The following is a 25069-nucleotide window of genomic DNA, read 5'->3' on the forward strand; positions in this document are numbered from 1 at the left end:
ACGCCCACAGTCCAGAAGGACTCACTGCCAGGAACTCTACTGACGAAAGGACAAAGGACTTGAAGAGACATTTCTGAGAAAGACGCACAGATGGCCAGCAGGTGGATGAAAAGTGCCCAGGAGGTGGTGCTGTGACGCATGGGGGATCTCGTGTCCCAGAGCCTGGGATCCATCCCACCCCTGCTTATGGCCCAGCTCCCTGCTAAGGCAGCAGGTGACAGCTCAAGACCTTGTGTCCATGTCATCCGCGTGTGACCTGGATCAAGTTCCCAGGCCCTGACTTTGGCCCATCCTAGGCCCAGCTGTTTCAGGCATATGGGGAGGGAACCAACAAATGGAAGATTCTCTCTCTCTCTCTCTCTGCCTTGAAAATGAATAAAAATGAATTTTTAAAGATTTTTTATTTATTTATTTGACAGATAGAGTTACAAACAGTGAGAGGGAGAGATAGAGAGAAAGGTCTTGTTTCTGTTGGTTCACCCCTCAAATGGCCGCCATGGCCAGAGTTACACCAATCCGAAGCCAAGAGCCAGGTGCTTCTTCCTGGTCTCCCATGCAGGTGCAGGGCCCAAGCACTTGGGTCATCCTCCACTGCCTCACCAGGCCACAGCAGAGAGCTGCCCTGGAAGAGGGGTAACCGGGACTAGAACCAGGGGCCCATATGGGATTCCGGTGCCACAGGCAGAGGATTAGCCAAGTGAGCCACGGCACCGGCCCTAAGAATGAATTTTAAAAACAACTTAAAAAAAAAAAAAACCCACCTCACTGTCCTAACCCTCAGGGAAGTGAATGTAGACCCAGCAGGAGCTCTGCAGCTCAGCTACTGAGAGATGAAGACCATTCTCAGCAATCAAACTGTTGGATTCCAGAAAATTCCATATCACTCTGAAGGGACAAGCAGGTATCATGAGAGGCCCCGGCCAGCCTTGCAGAGGGACGCCGTCACTTCTATGTAGAACACAGTGAGGGCCGCCGCCATGAAATAGCGGGTAAAGCTGCCACCTGCGGCACCAGCACCCCACGTGGGCACCGGTTCTAGTCCTGGCTGCTCCTCTTCCAATCCAGCTCTCTGCTATGGCCTGGGAAAGCAGTAGAAGATGGCCCAAGTCCTTGTGCCCCTGCACCCACGTGGGAGACCCGGAGGAAGCTCCTGGCTCCTGGCTTCAGATCAGCCCATCTCTGGCCATTGCAGCCATCTGGGGAATGAACCAGCAGATAGAAGATCTCTCTCTCTCTCTCTCTGCCTCTCTGTAACACTGCCTTTCAAATAAATAAATAAATCTTAAAACAAAACAAAACAAAAACAGTCTCCCAGAGAGGACAGGGCCAGGGTGACACACGGCGGGGAAGGTGGAAGACACAGGCACCACTTGCACTGGCTGTGCTCACAGAGAGAACGTGGCCAAGGGGCCACCCTGGCTCAGGTACAGGATGAGGGTGGGTGCCCCTCCCCTCGGCAGCTTTATTCAGAAGAACGGGGCTCTTGTGGAAATCCAAAATTTCTCCAGGGAAAACACACCCGGAGAGTGAGAGGAGGCCCTGCGTTCCTTGTGCAGTGTCTCGAGCCCAGAGGTTTAGTTCGCCATGGAGGGAAGGGGCAGCACCAAGCACAGCAGGTAAGACGCTGCCCGGGACCCCCTGTCTGCTACGGGGGAGCCTGGGCTCCAGTCCTGGCTCTGCTTCTGATCCAATTCCTGCTCAGGTCTGGGGCCCTCCCCAGGGTCTGCGCCCGCTCCCGCCCACGACCACGCCCCCCAAGGCGGCTTCCCTGCCCAGTGCTCCCCTCCCTCCAGCCCGCGCCCAGCCCCCCCCCCGCACCCCCCCCCCCCCCGCCTCTGCCCCAAACTCCCTTTTCCGCCTGGGCTGAGGCCTGCGCTCCCAGCACAGGGGCACCTCTCCCTCGGCTCGGGACCAGGGCTGCGTTCGGAAAGGAACAGAACCCGGACAGCGCGGCCGCAGATGTCAACCAGCGGGAGTTCCCTGGGGGCTCCGAGGCCCGCGTGCCCCACGCACTGCGGCACCGCCAACGCTTCCCGCACGCCACATGCAGGGACCCGCACGGCTTCCCGTCCCTGTGCCCTTCCCGCCCGATGCGCGCCCGTCGCGTGGGTTGGCCCAGAGGCTCCCACACTCAGGGGACGGAGTGGCCAGGAGACAGCAGAGAAGGGAAGGCAGACGGGGACCAGCTGAAGAGGAAGAAAAAGGGAACCGGTCCCGGGAAAGCAGGGGAGGAAGCAGCAGCAAGGGTGCCCATGGGGCGGCGGGGGCGGAGACGCAGCGCTGGGGGCTGCAGGCCCCGCCCCGCGGCCTCCCCAGGACGGAGCTCTGCCGGCCACCTCGCCCCCTTACGCCCCCACAACCCCGCTCTGTGGCAGGGCAGCTGCAGCTTTCCCCTCTCGTGTGTATTGGAGTTAAAACAAAATCTGCATCACGCACGGGACAGGCGGGAGGGAGAGCAGCACCCTTGTGACGCCCGGGGTCACAACCCCACAGCCATGGCCCAAATAAGGTCACACACATCTGTATTCTTGTCCCGCGGTCAGAGCCAGGGTCGGGTGGGGTCTGTAGCTCACGGGCTGGAAGCCGCTGGAGACACGCGGGTCCCACACAGGGCACCCCGGTGCCAGCGCGGACGACTCGGCTTCCAACCCAGCTCCCCGCTAGTGGGCATCCTGGGAGGCGGCAGGCGATGACTCTGCGACCGGTCCCCGCCACCTGCGTGGGCAACTCGATGGAATTCCCGGCTCCCGCCTTTGCCCTGCTCAGCACTGGCTGTTTGGGGGCATTTCAGGGGTGAACCAGGGGACGGAAGATTCTCTCTCTCTCTCTCTCTCTCTCTCTCTCTCTCTCTCACACACACACACACACACACACACACACACACATAAAATGAAAAAGGAGAGCGAGCAGGAATTTACAAATATTTGTACCCGTCTAGCCTTGTTACACTGTCTCCTTTAAAAATCAGTTAATTCTGGTGGTAAAAACAATCAAATTTGGGGCCGGGGCCGCGGCTCACTAGGCTAATCCTCCGTCTTGCGGCGCGGCACACCGGGTTCTAGTCCCGGTCGTGGCACCGGATTCTGTCCCGGTTGCCCCTCTTCCAGGCCAGCTCTCTGCTGTGGCCCAGGAAGGCAGTGGAGGATGGCCCAAGTGCTTGGGCCCTGCACCCCATGGGAGACCAGGATAGGCACCTGGCTCCTGCCATCGGATCAGCGCGGTGCGCAGGCCGCTGCACGCCAGTGCGGCGGCCATTGGAGAGTGAACCAACAACAAAGGGAGACCTTTCTCTCTGTCTCTCTCTCTCACTGTCCACTCTGCCTGTCAAAAAATAAAAATAAAAATAAAAAAAATCAAATTTGGATTTAGAGCATCTGTCATAGAAAATGACTTGGAATAATAAAATATAGTATTTCATTGATAAAGTTTGTATTTATTTTCTTATTTACATGAAGGCCCAGGTGCGTGGGTCCCCCCAGGCTTGGCTGGAGCCTCGGGGGAGGCGGAGGAGGAGGCAGGACGGGAGGGGTGGACTCGGGCGGGGAAGAGGCCAGAGGCGCGGTTTGGGGGACTCATTTGCGAGCTGGGTGATCTCCGGGTTCGCGGGGACAGGACGCCCCCTTGTCTGTGGAGACGTCGCCCATGCGGCCCACCTGCAGCAGAGCGATGAGACCTGGGGGTGTGCGTCCCCGCAGCAGGCCTGTGGTCCCTGCTCCCGAGGAAGAGGGTTGATGGCTTTGCCCAGGGCTGAAAGCCAGGCCTGCCCCGGGGTTGGGGGCCGCACAGCAGGGCCCGGGGTGTGGGTGAGCGGCCACACCGCCCCTCTGCGGGCACCTGGCCAGGGAGATCGGGGCCAGGAGGAGCCGCACAGATGCTGCCGAGAAGACGGACTTGATGAGGGGTGGCTCCGTCCTGTGTCCCCCGGGAGAGTCCTCTTCTCCCTGCGGGCCCGGTACAGCCACGGGGAGCAGAGGGAAGGGCAGCCCGGCGCGGGAAACGGGACTACAGAACCCCGCGGGGCGCTGGGCCCACAGCTGCCGCTCTGGGAGCCACTGTGGTTGCTCTGGACACGGAAATGCAGCCAGGCCCTAAGGCTGCTGGTCCCGCAGAGAGCAGAAACTGCAGGAGGCCAGGCCCCCTGGGAGGCCTTTGGCCTGGAGGCTGGGGCGTCTCCCCCGTGGCAAAGGGGCTGTGGATTCGTCCACCAGGGCCGTGGTCGCTCTCACGGGGAGGACACTGTCGGGTCTGGCGCTGATCACAGGAGGAGGCAAACACCGACGGCTTCCACTCGAGTTGGCCAGCGGGCGTCCCACTCAGTGCCTTCCCAGGAAGTCCCAGCCTGCGCCAAGGCTAGACGCGCTCGCAGCCCTGTCCTCACGGTCCCGCAGGACCGCGTGGGACCCGAGTGCGCACAGCCACGCGTCCCTCGGGAGCCTGACCTCTGCGTGTTGAGTGAAAGCGCTGTCCCCAGGAGCCTGTGGCTTTCCCCTGGAGTCCCGTGCTCGCCCCGGGGTCCTGGTGGACTTGCACAGGGAGCTCCTGCCCAGTGCCTTCACCGCCTCTGGCCACAGAGCTGTGCTGCGGGGGCGGGGGCGGGGGCGGGGTCAGCGACGCTCAGCACTGGTTTTCACCTGTTGGTTAGAAACATTAAATTGGCAAGTGGGGCAAAAATGCAGGGTTCAGGTTAAGGTGCCCCTGTGCTGAACGTTCCCTGGGACTTTTCCCCTCCACGTGGGCTGCCCCTCTATGTCCACAGTCAGTTCCGTTGTCGCCCGATGGGAGCAGGGGTCCAGCAGGTGGATTCATGTGTTCCCGCTTGGGCTTCCCCATGACTCTGCTGGGGCAGCCCCTGCCTGGGGAGTGGGCCTTGGGCCGCGCCGTGTTCTGCTTGTCCTGACCGTAGCTGCACTCTGCACCCAAGGGTGTGGCTGTCAGTGAGTGCGGCTCATGTGGTCCTCTGCCAAGCAGGGCCGCAGGAGTTTCCCAGGTCTGGATGTCTTGCTGAGTCTGTCCTTGGCCAGGCTCCCGTGAGGTGGGCATAGGGCAGGGCAGAGGCCGGTTGTGCAGGACAGAGACCTCCTGTCGCCTGCAAAACTCAATCCCGCGAGTAGCCCTGCCAGTACCTCAAGCTTCCCCAGTGGGCTCTGGTCTACAGATCCACGCCCCCCTGCTGCACCGCCCGACCTCCCGGCCTCCCCTTGAGGACATCCTGGCCCTTCCAGGCCCCTGAGGCCCACAGCTGCCTCTGGTTGCTCCTTTGAGCTCTCCAGGGTCCTGAGAGCTGAGGCTCGGGCACCTTTGCGGCCACTCTGCAGAGAGTTCTCAGGGGCCCAGGGCCCTGGCTTCTCCCAGAGTCAGCAGCCAGTTTCAGCTCAGCCCCGGGGTACCTGTACCCGGGTTAGGGCCCCTCTTTCTCCTGCCCACGACCTGGTATGGAGACCCCAGGCCCACACAGCCTCTCCCAGGCCTTGGGACTGTGGCTGCTCTGCGCTTGGACTGAGCAGGGGGCAGTATGGGGCTCCCAGCCAAAGGCCTCTGCCTGTGACTCCCTCCATCCTTCCCTCCTCCCTGGTGTCCCCCCTGACATTCCCTGCACCCTGAAATGGACTCTGATGAGCTTGTGTGCTCACCCATTCTCCCCCCTCCCACAGTACTAGCGAGTCCTCCCTTCTCCCACAGCCCCTCCTGCACCCCCTGGGCACTGGTTCCAGGCCTTCCCCGTGTCTGCCTCTGCCTAAGGCCCTCTGGGTACTCCAGCTCGTGTACACAGTGTGCGATCCGCACAGCCAGCACCTCGACTCCTCTTCCTTTGTGCACACTTAAATTCCCTTTATCTGTGTTGAAATGATTGCTCCAGGCCCTCCTGTGCACTGGAACAGGAAGTGAGTCCTGTAACTGACACTGCATCTGTTGGCCACGCCCCTGTGTTTTCGGGTCCCACACAGAGGGAGACCACAGAGTGCGTGGCTCTGCTGCCAGCTTCTCTCTCGCATCATCGTAGGCTCCTCCCTGTGTGGCAGGTGTCGGAGGACCCGGCTTTGACGCCTGAGCAGCACTCAGCTGTGCGTGGCTCCCCTGTTGCTTGTTTCTTCCCGTGGGCCCCTGCTCTCACTGCTGTGCTGGGGGTGTGGAAGGTATCACCCAGAGCAGGGGGCATGGACTCTGCAGCCTCCCTGTGGGCAGTCACCATGGAGAGGGGGAGGAAATTCAACACAAGTGGTTAGGAATCAGCTGCCTGCACCATGGGTCTGTGGCTCTTGACTTGTCATTTTGCACATTTTTAAGAGGTAGAGTTACAGAGAGAGGGAGAGACAGAAAGAAAGGTTCCATCCTCTGGGTCACTCCCCAGATGGCCACAACCATCGGAGCTGGATCAATCTGAAGCCAGAAGCCAGGAGCCTCTTTCAGGTCTCCCAAGAGGGCGCAGGGGCCCAAACACTTGGGCCGTCTTCCACTGCTTTCTTAGGAGCAACAGCAGGGAGCTGGATGGGAAGTGGAGCAGCCGGGACTCAAACTGGCACCAATACGGACTGTTGGTGCCTTGGGGGAAGCTTAGCCTAACGCACCACAGAACCGACCCCGGACATTTCGACTGTACAGCAAATCAGAGCAATTTCCATGTCCTTGTGCTTTTCATTGCTACCTTTATTTTAAAAATATTTATTTATTTAAAAGGCAGAGTTACAGAGAGGGAGAGAGGCAGAGAGAGGGAGAGATCGTCCATGTACAGGTTCACTTCCCAAGTGGCTGCAAAGGCTGAGACTGAGCCAGGCCAAAGCCAGGAGCCTGAGACCTCATCCAGGTCCCCCACATGGCCACAGGGACCCAGCACTCGGACCTTCTTCCACTGCTTTCCTGGGTGCATCAGCAAGGAGCTGGATCAGAGTGGAGCAGCTGGGCTGGAACTGGCGCTCACGTGGGAAGCTTAACCTGCTGCGTCCCATGCCGGCCCCCTTTTCTACTTTTTATTTGGAGCCTTTGAGCAAAGGTCTTCCAGAGGTCACTGACATACACAAAAGCTGGCTGTATGGGGCTCGCGCTGTGGCACAGTGGGTTAAAGCCCTGGCCTGAAGTGCCAGCATCCCATATGGGCACCAGTTCTGGTCACAGCCGCTCCTCTTCTGATCCAGCTCTCTGCTATGGCCTGGGAAAGCAGTAAAGATGGCCCAAGTCCTTGGGCCCTTGCACTCATGTGGAAGACCCAGAAGAAGCTCCTGGCTCCCAGCTTTGGATCAGTGCAGCTCCGGCTGTTGCGGCATCTGGAGAGTGAACCAACAGATGGAAGGCCTCTCTCTCTGTGTCTAGCTCTCTCTGTAACTCTGTCTTTCAAATAAATAAAATAAATCTTAAAATAAAAAAGCTGGCTGTGCGCTGTAGTCGGCCCCTGACCCTGGACCCCTGGGCCCGACCCCTCCACGCAGCGGTGTTAGCCCCGTGGTCCCCACCCCGGCCCCCACGCCTTCCCTGTCCCAGTGGCCCCGCTGTGCATTCAGACGGGCGGTCTGCCTGTCCAGTCCCACATTAGGGGAGCGGAGCTGCCTCCTTCCACGGCTGACACTGCGCTGACATAAATGTCCCCACTCCCGCCCGGATGCTGCCGGCGATAGCCTTCGCCTGTGTAGGTGAGTAACAGCAGCCACGCTGCTTAAAGCAACGAGGTAGTTCACTTTGATTTACTTTTGTCCATTATTATTTTCTTTGAGGGAGAAGAGAGAGAAACGAGCAAGAAGAGAGAGTGAATGACAGATGGAGAGAGCGAGCATCTGACGGGTCTCAGCCCAGCGGCTGCTGCATGTGGGGCCTGGTCAGGATGAAACCAGTGGTCTGAACCTCAGCTGGTCTCCCTGGTACTCGAGCCACCCCTCGCTGCCTCCCAGAATGCACCTTGGCAGGGGGCTGGGATCAGGGCTTTGCTATCGGTGTGGGCCCCCACGCGGCGTCTTCACTGCTGCCCAGCACGCCCCACCCCCAACCGCGGTCTGAGCATCCGTTCCCCTGTGGTTGGTCATCAGGTTGTGTCTGTATCTCCATGACTGTGGGGACACCGCAGTGAGCACACGGGCGCAGGCGTCTCAGCACCCTGACCTCTTTCCCTTGGTGTCCAGGAGTGGCCAGCTGGGTCCACGGCGGTTCTGTGTCAGCTTGTTTTCAGGAAGCCCCGCGCTGTTTCCCAGAGGTCTGCTCTCATCTGCAGTGTCACCAACAGTGCCTAAGAATTCCCGTTCTCCTCACCCTCACCAACCTTGCCGCCTTTCCTCTTAATGGTCACCAGTGGGAGACACGAGCTGACTCCTTATCCGTGTCTCCCCACCCCCAGGACAGCAGGTCATTTATCCCATCTCCAGATATTACAAATTAATCATCTACTCTGGGCTCCTTAATCTGTCACTGGACAACTCTGAGGTCGATTCGTCAGCCTGGGCAAAGCTCTTTTTGCTGACACAGAGAGAGCATCCAGCTGTTCCTGGCATTGCTGTTCTTAATGTGGGGGCTGCTGAATCAAGCAGCTGAATTAAAACAAGTTCTATGTCACCTCTTTCAAGAGTTTTTATACATTTTTATTTACTATGAAAAGGAGAGGGAGAAGAGAGGAGAGGAGAGGAAAGGAGAAGAGTGGAGAGGAGAGGAGTGAAGAGGAGAAGAGAAGAGAGAGACAGAGATCTTCCAACGGGTGGTTCCCTCCCCAAATGCCTGCAGCAGCTGGGCAACAGCCAGGAGCTTCTCCCGGGTCTCCCACGTGTGTGTAGGGGCACAAGAACTTGGGCCATCTTCTACTGCTTTCCCAGGCCATAGCAGAGAGCTGGATTGGAAGAGGAGCCGCCAGGACTAGAACCCGTGCACACATGGGATGCCGGTGCCACAGGTGGCAGCTTTACCCACTATTTCATGGCGGCGACCCTCACTGTGTTCTACATAGAAGTGACGGCTTCCCTCTGCAGGGCTGGCGAAGGCCTCTCATGACACCTGCTTGTCCCTTCAGAGAGATGTGGAATTTTCTGGAATCTGACAGTCTGATGGCTGAGCATGGTCTTCATCTCTCAGTGGCTGAGCTTCAGAGTCCTGCTGGGTCCATGCTCACTTTCCTGAGGGTTAGGATGGCGAGATTTTTTTTTAAGTTTTTTTTAAATTCATTTTTATCCATTTTCAAGGAAGAGAGAGAGAGAAAGAGAGAGAGAGAGATCTTCCATCCTCCCCAAATGCCTTCAACAGTTGAGCCTGGGCTGGGCCAAAGTCAGGGGCTGGGAACTTGATCCAGGGTCACACGTGCATGACAAGGACACAAGGTCTTGAGCTGACACCTGCTGCCTTACAGGGAGCTGGGCCAAAAGCGCAGGGGGTGGGGTGGGGATGGATACCAGGCTCTGGGACACGGGTATCCCCATGTGTCACAGCGCCACCTGCTGGGTACTTTTCATCCACCTGCTGGCCATCTGTGCGTCTTTCTCTGAGAAATGTCTGTTCAGGTCCTCTGTCCTTTCCTCAGTAGAGCTCCTGGCAGTGAGTCCTTCTGGACTGTGGGTGTGAGCATCTCATTCAGTGTGTGATCGGCAAACATTCCCCAGTCTGGGGCTGTCCCCGCTCCACCGGTTGTTTCCTTGGCCGAGCAGAAGCTGCTCTGCTGACGCCGCCCATGGGTCTGTTTTCCTCCCATTTGCTGCTTTGGGGTCACAGTCAGGAAGTCTGTGCCCAGCACTGTCAGAGCTGCCCTCTCCGGTTCTCCCCGGGTGCAGAGTTCCCGGTCTCACGCTGACGTCTGTAGTGCACGCTGGGTGGCTCAGGGGTGAGGTCAGGATCCAGGCTCAGTCTCTGTGTGTGGGTGTCTGGTTCCCTCAGCACCACTGACTGAAGAGATGGGCCTTTGCCCGTGTGTGTGTGTGTGTGTGTGTTTAAATGAAGATGTATGTGTTTATTTGAAGTCAGAATTACAGAAGGAGTGAGGGTGACACAGAGAAGGAATCTTCCATCTGCAGGTTCATTCCCTTAATGGCTGCAATGCCAGGGCTGGACCAGGCCAGAGCCAGGAGCCAGGAGCTTCATCCTGGTGTCTCATGTGGGTGCAGGGGCCCAAGGCTGGGGGCACCTTCCTCTGCTTTCCCAGGTGCATTCGCAGGGAGCTGGACCAGAAGTGCTACAACCAGGACTAGAACCTGTAGCATTATGGGATGCCGATGCTATAGACGGTGGCTAAACACACTGTGCCACAGTGCTAGCCCCATGTGGGCTTTTAAATAGTTTCCTTCAAAATAAATAATTTTTTTAAAAAAATCTGCTTTTCACAAGTACATTCTAATTTTGGAAAATATATAAAAAGGAAAAGGAGCCAGAGCACCCGGCACGGAGTCTTCGGCACTGGGCGGCCATTCTGGCCCTGGCACTGCCTGCTGTGCTGACGTGGGCGGGCAGCACAGGGGAGTTCTCAGAGCAGAGCCCGCGCTCCCTCAGGGCCGGGAAGGGCGGTGTCGTCCCGAAGAGCGAACACTCTGGTCTTGAGAAACCACGATCTTCCTCCCGTGGCGCTCCTGGCTGCTAAGGAGGAGGCCCCGGGACGCACTTGAAGAGCTCAGGAGGGAGAGGACAGACCTGCTCCCTGCAGTAGGATGGAGAGTCCGCAGTTCTCCCGGAGTTCTCCGGAGGTGGTGAGGACGGCCAGAGGGGGCGCAGCGTGAAGGAGACAGGCCCAGGAGAGCAGTGAGCGGGGTCCCAGGAGAGGGCGTCCCCGGGGCCGGGAAGGCTTGATGCCGCCTTAGTCAGGAACACTCCGAGTGCACATCTCACATTGAATCACAGAGCGGTGTTGCAGGTGCTAACGTCTCCAGCACTGTAGTGACAATCCGCTGTGCTCTCAGGGCCCTGTGGGAGTTCACTCCTTCCTCAGCCATTCCCTGGGGCCCTGGGGGCCAGGCACCCTGCGGAGAGCTTGGCAAGCAGAAGCTGTGCCCGTGCTTGGAATCTGGCCTCTGAGCGTGGAGCGAGTGACCTGCAGGGAACCAGGAGCAGGTGAAGTTCACGGTGGTCTGGGCAGTGACGGGGAGAAGAGGGAGCAGCAGCCCTGTGGTGCAGGCGGAGGGGGAGGCAGACACACTTTCCCAGGGGCGATGGGAGGAGCAGAGGCATAAAGAGGATGGGGAATTCTCTACCTGGAGATCAGGGCCGGAGGTCCCAGTCCCAGCAGAGGCAGCAGCCGGCACCGCGTCCCTGCAGTAGAGTTGGCTCCCGTGGAGAGCCGGGCAGTCTCAGCGGGGCGTCTCCCGTGGAGGGCGCAGCACCTCTGGGGCAGAGGGGGGCCTCCTGTGACTGGGCCTTGGCCAGGTGGTGAGCATGGACGTCAGGCACTAACTTCTCAGTCTTCTTGCTTTAAATGACGGTGTCCTTCACAAGCTACAATGTCCTGTGGACGGTCCTCCTAGGGTTTCCCCCGACCCCAGAGTTGGAAAGCTGATGAAATGGATCAGGAATCACTGTCTGGTGGGAGGTGTGCCCATGGCAGTGACACCCTAGGGTGCAGAAGGTAGGCGGCTGCAGGAACCATGTCAGGCCGTGGCCTTCAGAACCCCCTACTTCCCACGGGGAGGAAGCCCCCAGAGGGCTGTGGCCTGGGTGAGTTCCGGCCGGGATGGGGCAGGAAGGTGGGGGAGCCTCGGGCAGGCAGCAGCCCTTGGGTGCAGCTGTGTTTCAGGGGCAGGTGGACCAGGCAGAGCAAGGAGGACCCAGGGCAGCCTGGGAGCCCGGGCAGGTGCAGAGGGCGGCGGCCCGACCTCCTGGGCCTGGGCTGCTCCAGGGCAGGGCGCTGCCAGCTCTGCTGCTCTGGGCCTGCGGTGCCCCTGACCTCCTTGGGGGCTTTGCAGTGGGGAGCTGCTGACTCAGGGCTGGGCAGGCCAGGTGCGGGGCACCTGGGGACTCAGAAGGAGGAGAGGCGTGTGTGCCCCCTGCCCGGCCTAGAGGACAGGAGGGAGGCTGTGTGGGGATGGGGTGGGAGGAGAGGGCTGGGTTTCCATGCTCCGATCTTGTCCTGTTCCCTGTGGCCATCCTAGTCCCTTGCCTGTGTGTGGTGACAGCAGGGGCAGGTGGCCGTGTGGACGGAGCTGCAGGAGAGGAGCCAGGGCTGAGAAAAGGCGTGAGCGTGAGCAGACGTGGGTGTCGTCATCCTTCCAACAAGGGCCGGAGCTGAGTTCTGAGCAGCTGAGGAGGGAGAAGTCCTGAGCGAATAAGAAGCCACCCCTGGAACATTTTCTGGTTTCTCGCCTCCTGCAGAGCTGGTGTGCCTTCGTGTCCTGGATGACCAGCAGGGGACGCCAAGAGACCACGACGGCAGCCCGAGGCCCAGGTTCAGGCTCAGGTAGGTGTCAATACTGGGTCCCTTGGTTCCACTGATGGAGAGTGGAGTCCCTAGGGAAGGGCCTGGGCCCCTCCTGCCCTGGACCCAGCAGCACCGTCCTGTTACCTTCAGATTCCTTGCCTCCAAAATGGGGGTGAGGGTGGGGAATGAGACCAACGTCGTTGCACAGCTGGTAAAGCCACTGTAAAGCCGGCACCTGTCAGCCAGCCCGGGTTCCAGGCCTGCCAGCTTCACTTCCATTCAGCTCCCTGCTATGGCCTGGGAGAGCAGTGGAAGATGACCCAGGTGTGGGCCCTGCACTCACATGGGGGACCTGGAAGAAGCTCCTGGCTACTGCTTCTGTCTCACCCAGCAGGGATAGTGATGACCATCTGGGGGTGAAGCAGGAATGGAAGATCTCTCTCAGCTTCTCCTCTCTCTGTAACTCAGACTTCCTAATAAATAAATAAATAAATAAATAAATAAATAAATAAATAAATCTTTAAAAAACAAACAGGGGCCCAGCTTGATGCCGTTGCAGTGCACTGGGTTAACCTGCCTCCTGCATGCTGGCATCCCATAACAAACAAAATAGAAAACAAGCTACATTTTTCCTTGTGTCTGTGTGGGTGAAAAGAAGTCCCACATGTGAGTGTTGGCAGCTGTGCCAGGCTGGTCCTTCTTGTCCGTGTTGTTTTCCTGTTTCTTTGTTGTGTGTAGCACACTGCATGGTGTGGGGTCATCTCACTGCAGGTGCACTGTGTCTGCAGGTGGCCTTGTGGCTGCTGCTGGGACCCCACTCCTGGCTCCTGGGCCCTGAGATCCTTGACGTCCATCACCCTGTGCACTCCCCCCACCCCACCCCGGTTATCACACATGAAAATTCTGTAGTGTAGACGTTTCAATGAGCACAGGGGGAGCAGCACCGGCACCTGATGCTGTGGGTTCAGACCGAGTGAGCAGGGAGGCAGCTACACCCCCACCCCAGTCTCAGTCACCCCGACTCTCGTTCCTGGCTGCACTTCCAGGACAGGGCCACCTCAGCCTCACCCAGGTCAGCAGGGGTGGCAGAGAGCACCTGGACTCACCTGCCCAATGGACTGAGCTGGGGTGGGCGCTCTGCCTGCAGCAGGAGGGGGTCCGGGGCCTGCCTGGATGAGGAGAGGGTGAGGGACCCTCGCGGGGTCTCCCTGGGTCCCGGGTGCACAGGAAGGGAGGGGGCAGAGCGTTTATGCAGGCACCGAGCAGAGATGCATTTGCTGGTGTGTCCTGTGCCGTGGGGTTCAGGGCTGCTGTGGTTCGCACGTGTGTGCAGGCATGGTGTGTGGGAACTGTGCACACGTGTGATGAGGCCTCCAACCCACCTGTGCTCCTCAGCGGTCATCAGCCATAAACCCTCACATTCTTGGAATTGTTGTTAATCAAACTTACCAGTGCCTATAAATGAAAGAATTATTTATTTTCCAAGATGACCCATGAGGGGCCAGCATTGTGGCACAGTGGGTAAAGCCCATACCTGCAACACCGTTATCCCACAGGGGTGCTGGCTGGTGCCCCAATTGCTCCACTTCTGATTCAGCTCCCTGGTCATGCGTTTGGGAAGCAGCAGGACATGGTCAAGTGTTTGAGCCCCTGCATGCACCTGGGAGACCTGGAAGAAGCTTTTGTTTCCTGGCTTCATCCTGGTGCGTCCCTAGCTGGGTGCTCTGACCACCTAGGAAGGGAACCACAGATGGAAGCGTTCACTCTCTCCCTCTCACTCTCGCTCTCGTTCTCTCTCATGTCTCCCTCTGTCTGTAACTCTGACTTCCAAATAATAAAATAAAAGATTTCTCATGGCAAGCTGTATCTTTGTCTCTTCTTAGTTTCTGCCTTCCCAGATCAACTGCTTCCCACATTTTCTCTGACATTGTAACCCCGGCTCCCATGTCTGTGATGCAGTGCGGCATCAGTGCTCCCTGAGTGCTCCTTTGCAGCTGCTGTGTTGGTCTTGTTCGCAGCGTGAGGCCCACTCAGCCTCCAACCTCCCGTCCTGCCCTGCGCTATTCTCTTCCTGCCCCTCTATGCTCTGCTCTAAGAAACTCCAGCCTTCGGTCGCACTGACTGTGAGCGGGTTGACTCTGCAGCCTCAGGGGCGCTCTCAGGCCAGCTCTGGACTCACAGGCGAGGCTGGGGATCTGTTGGAACAGACGCTCTAGTTAGTCCAGGCTCAGGAGCCCTCAGAATGTGAAAGGGGAGGGAAAGTGCATGTGGTCAGGTCACAGTGTCCGCCTCTGCTGTGGTTCCTGGTGGGGGAAGGGCTGTCCTAGCATCTGGGCTGCTGTGACAGGCGCTGCAGGAACAGGAATTTCTTGGCTCCCAGTTCTGGGGCCAGGAGGCACTGGCAGGTTTGGGGACTCTGACTCCCAGAAGGCACCTGGGATGCTGCATCCTCTGGGGAGAGCAATGCTTGGTCCTCACGTGCAGATGGAAGGGGGAGAGAGGAAAACACTCCCCAAACCTGGACCCCTTATAAAGGCCATAATCCCACTGTGAGGACTCCACCTTTGGAATTCAAATTCCTTGAAATGCCTCCCCTCTTAAAGCTACCATACTGGGGTAGAATTTTTTAATTAATTAGTTTATTTGAAAAGCAAAGTGACAGAAATTGAGGTAGAGAGAGCAGGGTCTTCCCTGCACTGTTCACTTCCAAATAGCTATAAAAACGTGGCTGGCATAAACTGGACACAGGAGCCCAGAACTCCATCTGGGTCTCCCACGGGGAACACAGGGCCCTCACTTGGGCATCTTCTGCTGCTTTCCCAGGCGCATTAGCCAGGGGCTGGACTGGAAGCCGAGCAGGCAGACTGTGAACCCGCCCTCTGCTCTGGGAGGCGGCACCACAGCCAGGAGCTGAACCCGCTGTGCAGACGCTGCCCTGGGAAAGGTTTCCTCTCCCACACAGTCCTCTGCCTCTCTCAGGTCTCAGCCACGTGAGGTTTGCAGCTGCGCGGTGTCAGGACGTCCTGCTGTGTCCTCCTCCTGCCATGGGGCAGGGTTTCCAGGACCTGCGGTGACGCCAGAGAGGCGCTGCTGCCAGACCTCAACCCACTCAGCCAGGCTCAGCGGCCCAGCCTCACTTGTGCCCTTCATAGCCCAGAGCCTCCTCCCTGAGAGGCCCCGAGGGTGAAGGCTGCCAGCCCCCTCCTCTGCCTGTAGAGTGAACTGTCGCTCCTTTACCCTGCAGCCTTGTCCTCCTCCTTCTGACTGGGCAGCTGCTGTCTGAACTGTCTGAGGAACCTGGAGAGCCCCAGGCCGGCCCAGCCCCTCCCTTCCCTTCCCGGATCCCTGTCCCTGAGCTGTGCCTGCCCTTACCTGTCCCCTGACTCTTCTAGAGGAAAACTCACCTCCAGGGACCTTGGTGGGGGGAGTGAGGGGCCTGGGGAGGGCGGGAGGAGCGGCAGTGGTGTGGTCCTCAGCCCCGGGGGAGGGGGCCGCTGTGTGTGAGAGCCCCAGAGAGAAGTCCCCGCGGAGCCGGGTCCTGTGGGTTATCAGCCACAGTCTGCAGCACACACTTCCCCACCTGAGTGATCAGGACCCGGTCTGTGACAGAGCGCACCGTGGCCCTGCCACACCTAAAAGTGTCCAACAGTGATGCCCCCAGAGCCCCAGGTCTGCTTTCCCAGATAACCTGGCTGTGCCCTGGTGACAGTCACCTCCCCCCTAGCCCTGAGCCTGTCTGTGGGAGTGGGGCACAGCTCAGCTCCGGGTCCCTCCCCAACCACCAGATGTGGTCCAGGACCCCAGGGATGCCTGACCCTAGGCAGTCCTGAGCCCTGCCCTGCACGCTCTTGTGATGAAGTTTAGCTGATAAATCAAGAACAGGAAGAGGTGAACCACAGCACTGATAGCGTGGAGCTGTTCCCACAACGAGCTGTGAGAAGTCCGGAGTGACTGTGGTCTCTGAGAGGGTCTTAAGTGCTGTGTCCCCACATCTCTGACAGTGTGAGGAGCCCGGAGCCTGTGTGATGTCATGGAGGGCGGTGGGTGACAGACGCTCTGATGCAGTGCTAGGCCATCAGGTAAGGGGGCTGACACAGACCTGGGACACCTCCAGAGCCATGTGACCTGCGAGAGGCCTGCTGAGTGACTAATGGGGTGTAGGGGATGCAGTGGGGATGGGCTGGACCCAGCCATGATTGACACCCCAGGTGGGAGGGACCAGTCAGGAGATTCCATCACTCCCTCTGAAGGACCCAGGAGCAGGGGTGAGGAGGTCAGGTCAGTCTCTGCCTAGGACGCCCCATCCACAGCAGAGGGTGGGGTCTGAGTCTGGCTACTCTGCTGTGACCCAGCTTCCTGCTCATGCAGCCTGGGAGGCAGCAGTGATGGCTCAGGTCCTGGGTCCTCCCAGCCCCATGGGAGACCCAGGGAGCTCCATGTTCCTGGCTTTGTAGGCCTTTGAGGAGTGATCCAGAGGACAGAGATCTCTGTCCATCTCCCTGTCACTCTGCCTTTAAGAATTTAAGTGCTGAGCTGTGCCGCACTCCCACAGACAGGCTCAGGGCTAGGGGGGAGGTGACTGTCACCAAGGCACAGCCTAGTTATCTGGGAAAGCAGACCTGGGGCTCTGGGGGCATCACTGTTGGACACTTTTAGGTGTGGCGGGGCCACGGTGCGCTGTCACAGACCGGGGTCCTGATCACTCAGGTGGGGAAGTGCGTGCTGCAGACTGTGGCTGATAACCCACAGGACCTGGCTCGGCGGGGACCTCTCTCTGGGGCTCTCACACACAGCGGGCCCCTCCCCCGGGGCTGAGGAGGACACCACTGCCGCTCCTCCCGCCCTCCCCAGGCCCCTCACTCCCCCCACCAAGGTCCCTGGAGGTGAGTTTTCCTCTAGAAGAGTCAGGGGACAGGTAAGGGCAGGCACAGCTCAGGGACAGGGATCCGGGAAGGGAAGGGAGGGGCTGGGCCGGCCTGGGGCTCCCCGGGTTCCTCAGACAGCAGCTGCCCGGCCTCGGGGAGCCGACATCACGCAGAGCGGGGCTCGGGAGGACAGGGGTCGGGGCAGAGTCCAGGTCCCCGCGTGGCGCTCAGGGTCTGGGTCCGAGAGCGGGGTCTGACCCGGGAAGCTGAGCCGCGGGGAGTCCCCAGGTCCCTGAGTTTCACTTCCACTTCACAACTTAGGTCGAGTCCTTCTGCCTGGACACTCATGACTCAGGCCTAATTCTCAATCCCATTGGGCATCCAGTTGCCAGAGGAGCCAATCAGCGCCCTCGGATCCCGGCTATAAAATCCAGGCGGAGCTGCTGGGACTTCGGACCTCGAGGATGGGGTCCATGGCGCCTCGGACCCTCCTCCTGCTGCTCGCGGGGGCCCTGGCCCTGACCGAGACCTGGGCGGGTGAGTGCGGTGTGTGTGTGGGGGGGTGGGGTGGAGAGACGGCTTCTGTGGGGCAGGAGCGTGGGGACCAAGCGGCGGAGACACAGGACCCCGGGGAGCGGCGTCTCAGCCCTCAGACGCCCCACGTTGGCCGCGTCGAACTCGCCCCCTCCCCGCTGTCTCTTTTCCGTCTCACGACCCCCTCTCCCTGTCTTCCCACCCGGCCCCACTCACCTCAGACTCGGGCGTCCCGCTGCGGGCGGGGGACGGACAGTTCTCAGCCGCTCTCCCCTGCAGGCTCCCACTCCTTGAGGTATTACAGCACCGCCATGTCCCGGCCTGGCCTGGGGGAGCCGCGCTTCATCGCCGTGGGCTACGTGGACGACACGCAGTTCGTGCGCTTCGACAGCGACGCCGAGAACCCGAGGATGGAGCCGCGGGCGCCGTGGATGCGGCAGGTGGAGCCGGGGTACTGGGACCGGAACACGCGGAATGCCAAGAGCAACGAGCAGACCTTCCGCGTGGGCCTGAACACCCTGCGCGGCTACTACAACCAGAGCGCGGCCGGTGAGTGACCCGGGCCCGATCGCAGCTCGCGACCCCTCCCCGCGTGGCGGCCAGGGGGCTCGAGTCTCCGGGGCCGAGGTCCCCCAGACTGCGCGCCCCGCGGAGACCCTCGGCCCGGGAGGAGCCCGCGGGACCCTCACGGGTTTCGGTTTCGGTTTGGGCCGAAATCCCCGCGGGTGGGTCAGGGCGGGGGCGGAGCTCCGTGGCCCGGGCTGACCGCGGGGCGGGGCCAGGGTCTCACACCATCCAGGTGATGTATGGCTGCGAGGTCGGGGCGGATGGGCGCCTCCTCCGCGGGTACAGTCAGGAAGCCTACGACGGCGCCGACTACCTCGCCCTGAACGAGGACCTGCGCTCCTGGACCGCGGCGGACACGGCGGCGCAGATCTCCCGGCGCAAGCGGGAGGCGTCGGGTGCAGCTGAGCTCTTCAGGGCCTACGTGGAGGGGGAGTGCGTGGAGTGGCTGCGCAGACACCTGGAGATGGGGAAGGAGACGCTGCAGCGCACAGGTGCGTGGGGCTGGAGGGGCCTCTCGCCATCCTCCCCTGGGGCAGGGGCTGGGGAGGAGGACAGGAAATGAGACCCAGGCCTCTCCTCACGTTCCTGGGGGAGGGGGGGAGAAGCGTCCTCCTTGATTTGGTGCCCGCCCTTCTCTCAGGGCAGTAGAGGGACCCGGGCTGTCTGAGGGAAGGACAGATTTCAGATGTCACCTCAGCGGTGCCCTAGATTCCGGCAGAGTTCTGGCAGCCGAGACCTCTCCCAGGGCACTGTGTGGAAAGGTCTGACTCCAGGTGTCTCTAGGCTTCCGGCCTAAGACCAAAATCCCTTTCCTTCCCCTCAAGATTCAAACCCTGGGTTGTATTGCCTGATGCTAGAACTTTCCAAAGAATCGGTCATCCCGATGCCTGTGTGCAGGCAGGGTCTGGGTTCTGTACCCCTCCCCGACCTCCGCCACCCCCTCCATTCTCAGGATGGTCCCCTGAGTGCTGCTCCTGTGTCCCATGAAGATCACAAAGTGCCTGAGCTTTCCGATCTTTCCCTCAGACCCGCCCAAAGCCCACGTGACCCATCACCCCGCCTCTGACCGGGAGGCCACCCTGAGGTGCTGGGCCCTGGGCTTCTACCCCGCGGAGATCTCACTGACCTGGCAGCGGGATGGGGAGGACCAGACCCAGGACACGGAGCTCGTGGAGACCAGGCCTGGGGGCGACGGAAGCTTCCAGAAGTGGGCGGCTGTGGTGGTGCCTTCTGGGGAGGAGCAGAGATACACGTGCCGTGTGCAGCACGAGGGGCTGCCTGAGCCCCTCACCCTGAGATGGGGTGAGGAGGGCAGGAGGGGCGGGGCCTCTGTGGGGAGGGCAGATCCCTTCTGGGGCCTTCAGCAGGGTCAGAGCTGAGCCCTGGGGTCAGAGCCCCTCACCTCCCCTTCCCTTCTCAGAGCCTCCTGCTCAGCCCACCACGCTCACAGTGGGAATTGTTGCTGGAGTTCTTGGAGTTCTTCTGATCCTGGGAGCTGTGGTCACTGTTGTGAGGAGGAGGAGGCACAGCTCAGGTAGGGGAGGGGAGGGTGGGGTCTGAGTCTCCTGTCCCCTGGGGGACTTCCAGCCCCAGGGAGAAATGCACCTGCCCATTCATGGGACCCACAGTCCACACCCATCTGCACACCCAGGCCCGGCCCTGTGTGCTAACTCAGGCTCTCTGTAAAGCACAGGGAAGATAAGGACGAATGTTTCCTGGGCTGGTGCTGGTGATGGAGCTGAGTGCCAGCAGCCACAGAGCAGGGGGCAGCCCCAGCTGAGGACAGGGCCCCAGGGGCGGGGTCTCCTGTCCCACAGCCACAGTTCTGGAAGCTTCTGTAGGATGAGCCAGTGCTCTGGGCTTCCTCTAGGTGGGTGCTCAGGCCCTGCCTCCTCCCTGGCCTCTCACAAGGTGTTTTCTTCTTACAGATAGGAAAGGAGGGAGATACGCTTCGGCTGCAGGTAAGTCCTGGGGTATGGTGGGGGTGGGGGTCACCGAGACCCTTGCCACAGTGAGAAGCCCATGGAGACGCTGCCTGCCCACCCCACGTCCCTCCCTCAGCCACGTCCCCTGTGGGCCTCTCCAAGCCCTGATTTGTTCACTGCAGGAGGTGTGGGTGCCTAAGTCTCTGATTCTCTCCTGGCTGTGAAAGGTGAGACCTGCAGGCCTGATTGGGAGGGGTGGGGCAGAGGGGACACAGTGGGCTCTGGGGATTCCTTGAATGGGCTGTGTTGGTGGTGGCTGCTCATGTCCCCATGTGCACTGCTCATCTGAACTTGTTATCTGGATTTTTCTACAGCGTGAGAAGCGGCCTGTGTGGGACTGAGCGATGCAGAGTTGTGCAGGCCCCGTCTTTGTCCTCAGAGCCCGGCTCACCTTGAGCGCGTGGGCAGCAGGCACAGTGTGAGGAGCGGGATCCCGGCCCGCCCTGCCCATGTGGGCGTCTCCATCCTGTTTCAGGTCCCGTGCACTGCGCTGCAGCTCCTGCCCCATTCAGTCTGAACAATGATTTATTTTTCCAATTCTGTCATGAGGGGTTGGTGAGTTAATTACATGAGGAGATCCCTAAAATTTGTGAGAGGAAATAAATAGAAATAAATAGAAGCACACCAGAACCTTCCAGAATCCTGTGCTTTTTGTGCTGAGTGTGCTGCAGGTGGAGCCGAGAGGGGCCGGGAGGCACTGAGTGAGGACAGTGCTGTGCCCTGGGTGCTGAGTCCATCCGGGCATTGTGGTCGCTCCTTACCCGGGTCCCTGCCCCGTCCTCGTCTCCAGTGGAACCCTTGCCCTCCCTCCCTGTGCTCACAGGGACTCAGCCAGGGCCCCAGGAGGTCCTGTCCCTGGGACGGCTTCCTGCACCCAGGCAGCCTGAGCTCAGGCTTGGGATGGAGCAATAAGGAGCGTGTTCCGGGTAGGATTTAGTGCGTGGGGAGGTGGTGCAGAGAGGGCATGAGAGACAGGGAGCAGGCCTTCTTACTGGGCAGGGTCAACATGGGCCACACTGAGATAGTGACCTTGAAAAGAGATTTGAGGGACGTGAGGAGTCATCTCCAAAGCCATTGGGGGCAAATCCTTTGCAGGCAGGGAACCTCCAGTACAATTTTCCTGGGGCAGGAGTATCTGTGTGTGTGTATCTGTGTGCCCATGTGTGTGTATGTGTGTGCACGTGTGTCTATGCTACAAGAACAAGGAGCAGAGGGGCGTGAAGCCTGGGTCAGGGGCACGACTGGCATGGAGGCCGTGTGCACACTGGCAGGGCGTTGCCCTTGCTCTAAGTGAGCTGGGGCAGGGTGGGAGGAGGGGGAGAGAAACTTCTGGCTCCTTCTGAAGATGGACTCACAGCGCTGCCTCGTGGGCTGCACCAGGGGCTGGAGAGGGCGGTCAAGGAGGCCGTGGCAGCAGGAGGAGGGGGTTTCTCTGGGGAGAGGGGGCGACAGTGGGCGGGGCATCTGAGGAGGGGGCGGCTGAGCAGAGACCTCCAGTACCCATAGCGGGGGATTGGGGGGAGTTGCTCACCTGAGCCCTGCCCCCTGTGGTCTCTCTCACTTTGTCTTTGTCACAACTCCTTTAATTCCTTCCACTCTCCCAGCAGTTAGTGATCAACATTCTGTGTTCAGATGGAGGTTTTGTTTGTTTGTTGAAGTTTTAGCTCCCGCCTATAAAGGAGAACTGGTGGTTTTTGTCTTTCTGTATCTGGCTGATTTCCCCCAACTCGATGTCTTCCAGTTCCAACCCTTTTGCTGCACTTGACAGGATTTCATTCTTTTTGAGAGCTTAGCACTATTCCATTGTGAATATACACCACATTTCTTTATCTACTCATCTGATCATGACAGCTTGGTTTAGTCCAAATCTTGGGAACTCCTGGGAGCAGTGCTGCTGGTAGCGTGGTAGAGCAGGTTACACTGTGAGTTCATGGTTTTGGCTTCATTTCTAGTTTTTAAAGAAAAATCTCATACTGCTCTACACTGTGGCTGCACTAATTTACATTCACACCAACATCATATATGAGCTCCCCCTTTCCTACCTCCTTGCCAGCATTTGTTAAAAACCAGACTAAACCAAACCAAACAAAACCCAACCAATCCAGTTAAGAAATGGGCAAAGGACCTGAATGGACAGTTCCCCCAAAGAACTATAAATGGTCAACGAATATATGGAAAATCCTCACCATCCCCAGCCATCAGGGATGATCCCCAAAGTGCTTGGCTAAGTTACAAGCTTTATGAGGAGTGTGAGAGCCCATGTTGCTGATGTTCTAGAGAGAGAACGCCCAGCCGGGGGAGGGGTTCAGGGCTCCAAGCCTCTGCCTGGCCGCGGTACCACCGGGCCGCCCTCACTCTGCAGCAGCCACCATTGCTGCCTTTATCCAGCCCTGTGGCATTGAACTGAAGCACACGGGACCAGAGGACACTTCCCACGCAGCCACGTGGTGGACGTCATACCGGTGGAATCTTCTAATATAAAAAGCCAAAAAAAGAAGCAAAGGAGAAAAAAAGGCTAGAAAGAAAGCAGGGAGGGAAGAAGGGAAAAGGAGGGATGGGAAAGAGAATAAAAGACAAAAGAAAACTGAAAAGAGAACAGGGGAGCGATTGCATACAGGAGCATGGCTGACATCAAAATGCAAGAAGCGGGGGGGGGGTGGGGAGGCTGGCGTTTGGCACAGTGGGTTAGGGCCCTATGTGCAGCGCCGGCGTCCGAACTGTTACCAGTTCTAGTCCTGGCTGCTCCACTTCCAATCCATCTCTCTGTATGGCCTGGGAAAGCAGTAGAATATTCTCCAAGTGCTTGGGCCCCTGCACCCGTGTGGGAGGCCCCGAAGAAGCTCCTGACTCCTGGCTTTGTGTCGCTCAGCTCTGGCCACTGCAGTCATTTGGGGAGTGAACCAGCAAATGGAAGACCTTTCTCTCTGGCTCTACCTCTCTCTGAAACTCTCTTTCAATAAATAAAAAATAAATCTTTTTAAAAAATGCAGGAAGGAAAGGATTAAGTCTGTAGACTGTTAGAGATGCGAGTGCTTGGCTAGTTCTCCATTGTTATGTTACAAACCACCCCAAAACCTAGTGATGAGAACAACAGACATCCAGAGACCAAGAGAAGTCATACAGAGACCAGCAGTGGGGCCCGTGTGGGTGGAAGAGTTGGAGAGAGAAAGATTTTCACTTTGGAATAAGAATCACGTCATCGGACACACACGGAAATGACCTGTTAGTCCCTGTCCTCCAAGAAGCAGATGCTAGATGGAGGTGAAGTCCCCAGCTGCGGAGCTGTGTCCAGCAAGTGGGCAAAGCAGGTGAGAGGTGAGGGGGGTGCTGAAACGACTCACCAGGGCGTTCAGAGTGGGGGAGGGGCTGGGCGGACCTGTGGTCTAAAGGTGAGGACACCATGTTTAAGGTTTGACTCCCCCCACACACGTGACACAGGGACAGTGGCCGCGGTCTCAGAGTTCAACCACCCTGCGGAGACGAGCAGGGAGGGCGGGGTCAGGGGCCGGGAGCAGGACACTGAGACTGGGACAGGGCCGGGTCTAGGCAGTGAGCAGGCTGAGGTGACCCCAAGGTCAGCGCTCCTCACGGGAGGCTCTGGGAGCATCCACTTCCCGCTCACCCGAGTCGCCGTCGGATTCAGGTCCCTGCACGCAGAGGGCTGAGGCCTGGGTGTCCGTGAGGACTGCGCTCCAGGAGCCCCTCCCAGGTCCCTGACGGACTCACCATCCCTGCCGGACTCACCGCGCAGCCTCCTCCTGGCTAAGCCCAGGGCTGAGCCCAGAAGCCCAGCCCCCTCCGCAGCTGCCCAGCCAGGACCTCCACGGGGTCTGCCAGGGTTTCTGCCGCAGGACAGGGCTCTGCACACAAGGGGGCGCCAGTGTGCTGTGTCAAAATAGGGATCTTGTCACAGGTGTTGTCCACTGAGTGTGTCAGACAGGCAAGGTCTCCAGACCATAACAGCTGGTTTCCAGGTCCGGTGTGACACTGGGCCATCAGATGAGCAAACTTACAAGGAGGGGAGAAGCGAGGCGCAGGGAGGGGAATGGACATGGGAAGGCCTCCCCAGATGCTCTTGTATGATTCCTTTGGAAGGGGTCTGGGTCGTGGGCCACAGGGAGCCAAGGGCAGTGTCTGTGCCACTGCATGAGCCCAGGACGCAGCAGCTGCTGTCCAGTCCTCAGTGTGCCCTCCTCCCGGGGACAACTGCAGCCTCGGGACCAGGCCCAGACACACTGCAGGGCCGCAGGCTGACACCGCTGTGGGCAGCTGTTTGACACAGGCAGCTGAGTGCCCTTTTCCCAGTTCCCCGGGGGTGGCCCTGGACCCTCAGCAGCTGGGAGTCCATGGACCCTGAGATCCAGTCTCCTGCCCCAGTGAGCCCAGCACCCAGAGCCCCAGACAGGACCCTCAGCCTCCGCCCCGTGCCGTGTCCAAGCCCTGAACTGTGACGGCAGCCAGGACCCCATGTCTGACTTCTGTACCAAGTGAATGACCAGGGCACTGGGAGTCCTCCATCCATGGGAGAGACCCCCGTGGCCTCACACTGCACGAGCCCACAACCCCCACCAGGGCAGGTCCTAGCCCAGGCCCATAGATATCAGAGCCATGGTTCTCATTGAAGGGCTCAGGAAATGCGGCTACCTTGGGAGTGCCAGACCCCTGCACGGGCCCAGAAGACCCTCCTAAGGCTGAGTTGTGTCTCCCCAAACTCTCACTTTGTATGCCCAACCCCCAAGGGCTACATTTAGTGGTGGGATCTTTAAGGAGATAACTCAGTTAACTAAGGTCACGAGGGTGCAACATCACCTGATAGACTG

The 25069-nt window shown here is 59.3% G+C and overlaps 1 protein-coding gene across 4 annotated transcripts in view; it reads left to right on the top strand.

Moving 5' to 3' along the window:
• The window catches only part of LOC133755761 (RLA class I histocompatibility antigen, alpha chain 11/11-like), a 160587-nt gene that overhangs the window by 53556 nt on the left and 81962 nt on the right, over positions 1-25069 (top strand). The window contains exons 1-8 of one of the 4 annotated variants that reach the window (XM_062185800.1): positions 17593-17700; positions 17977-18246; positions 18480-18755; positions 19291-19566; positions 19685-19798; positions 20193-20225; positions 20372-20416; positions 20564-20871. In XM_062185800.1, coding sequence (XP_062041784.1) covers positions 17628-17700; positions 17977-18246; positions 18480-18755; positions 19291-19566; positions 19685-19798; positions 20193-20225; positions 20372-20388 — 1059 coding nt within the window. In that variant the 5' untranslated portion in view covers positions 17593-17627 and the 3' untranslated portion in view covers positions 20389-20416; positions 20564-20871. Of the gene's footprint in view, positions 1-17592; positions 17701-17976; positions 18247-18479; positions 18756-19290; positions 19567-19684; positions 19799-20192; positions 20226-20371; positions 20417-20563; positions 20872-25069 lie in introns of those variants that run through there. The other 3 variants (XM_062185798.1, XM_062185801.1, XM_062185799.1) reach the window with 3 other exon arrangements.

This window comes from Lepus europaeus, chromosome 3 (genome assembly GCF_033115175.1).
Source record: "Lepus europaeus isolate LE1 chromosome 3, mLepTim1.pri, whole genome shotgun sequence".
NCBI lineage: Eukaryota > Metazoa > Chordata > Mammalia > Lagomorpha > Leporidae > Lepus > Lepus europaeus.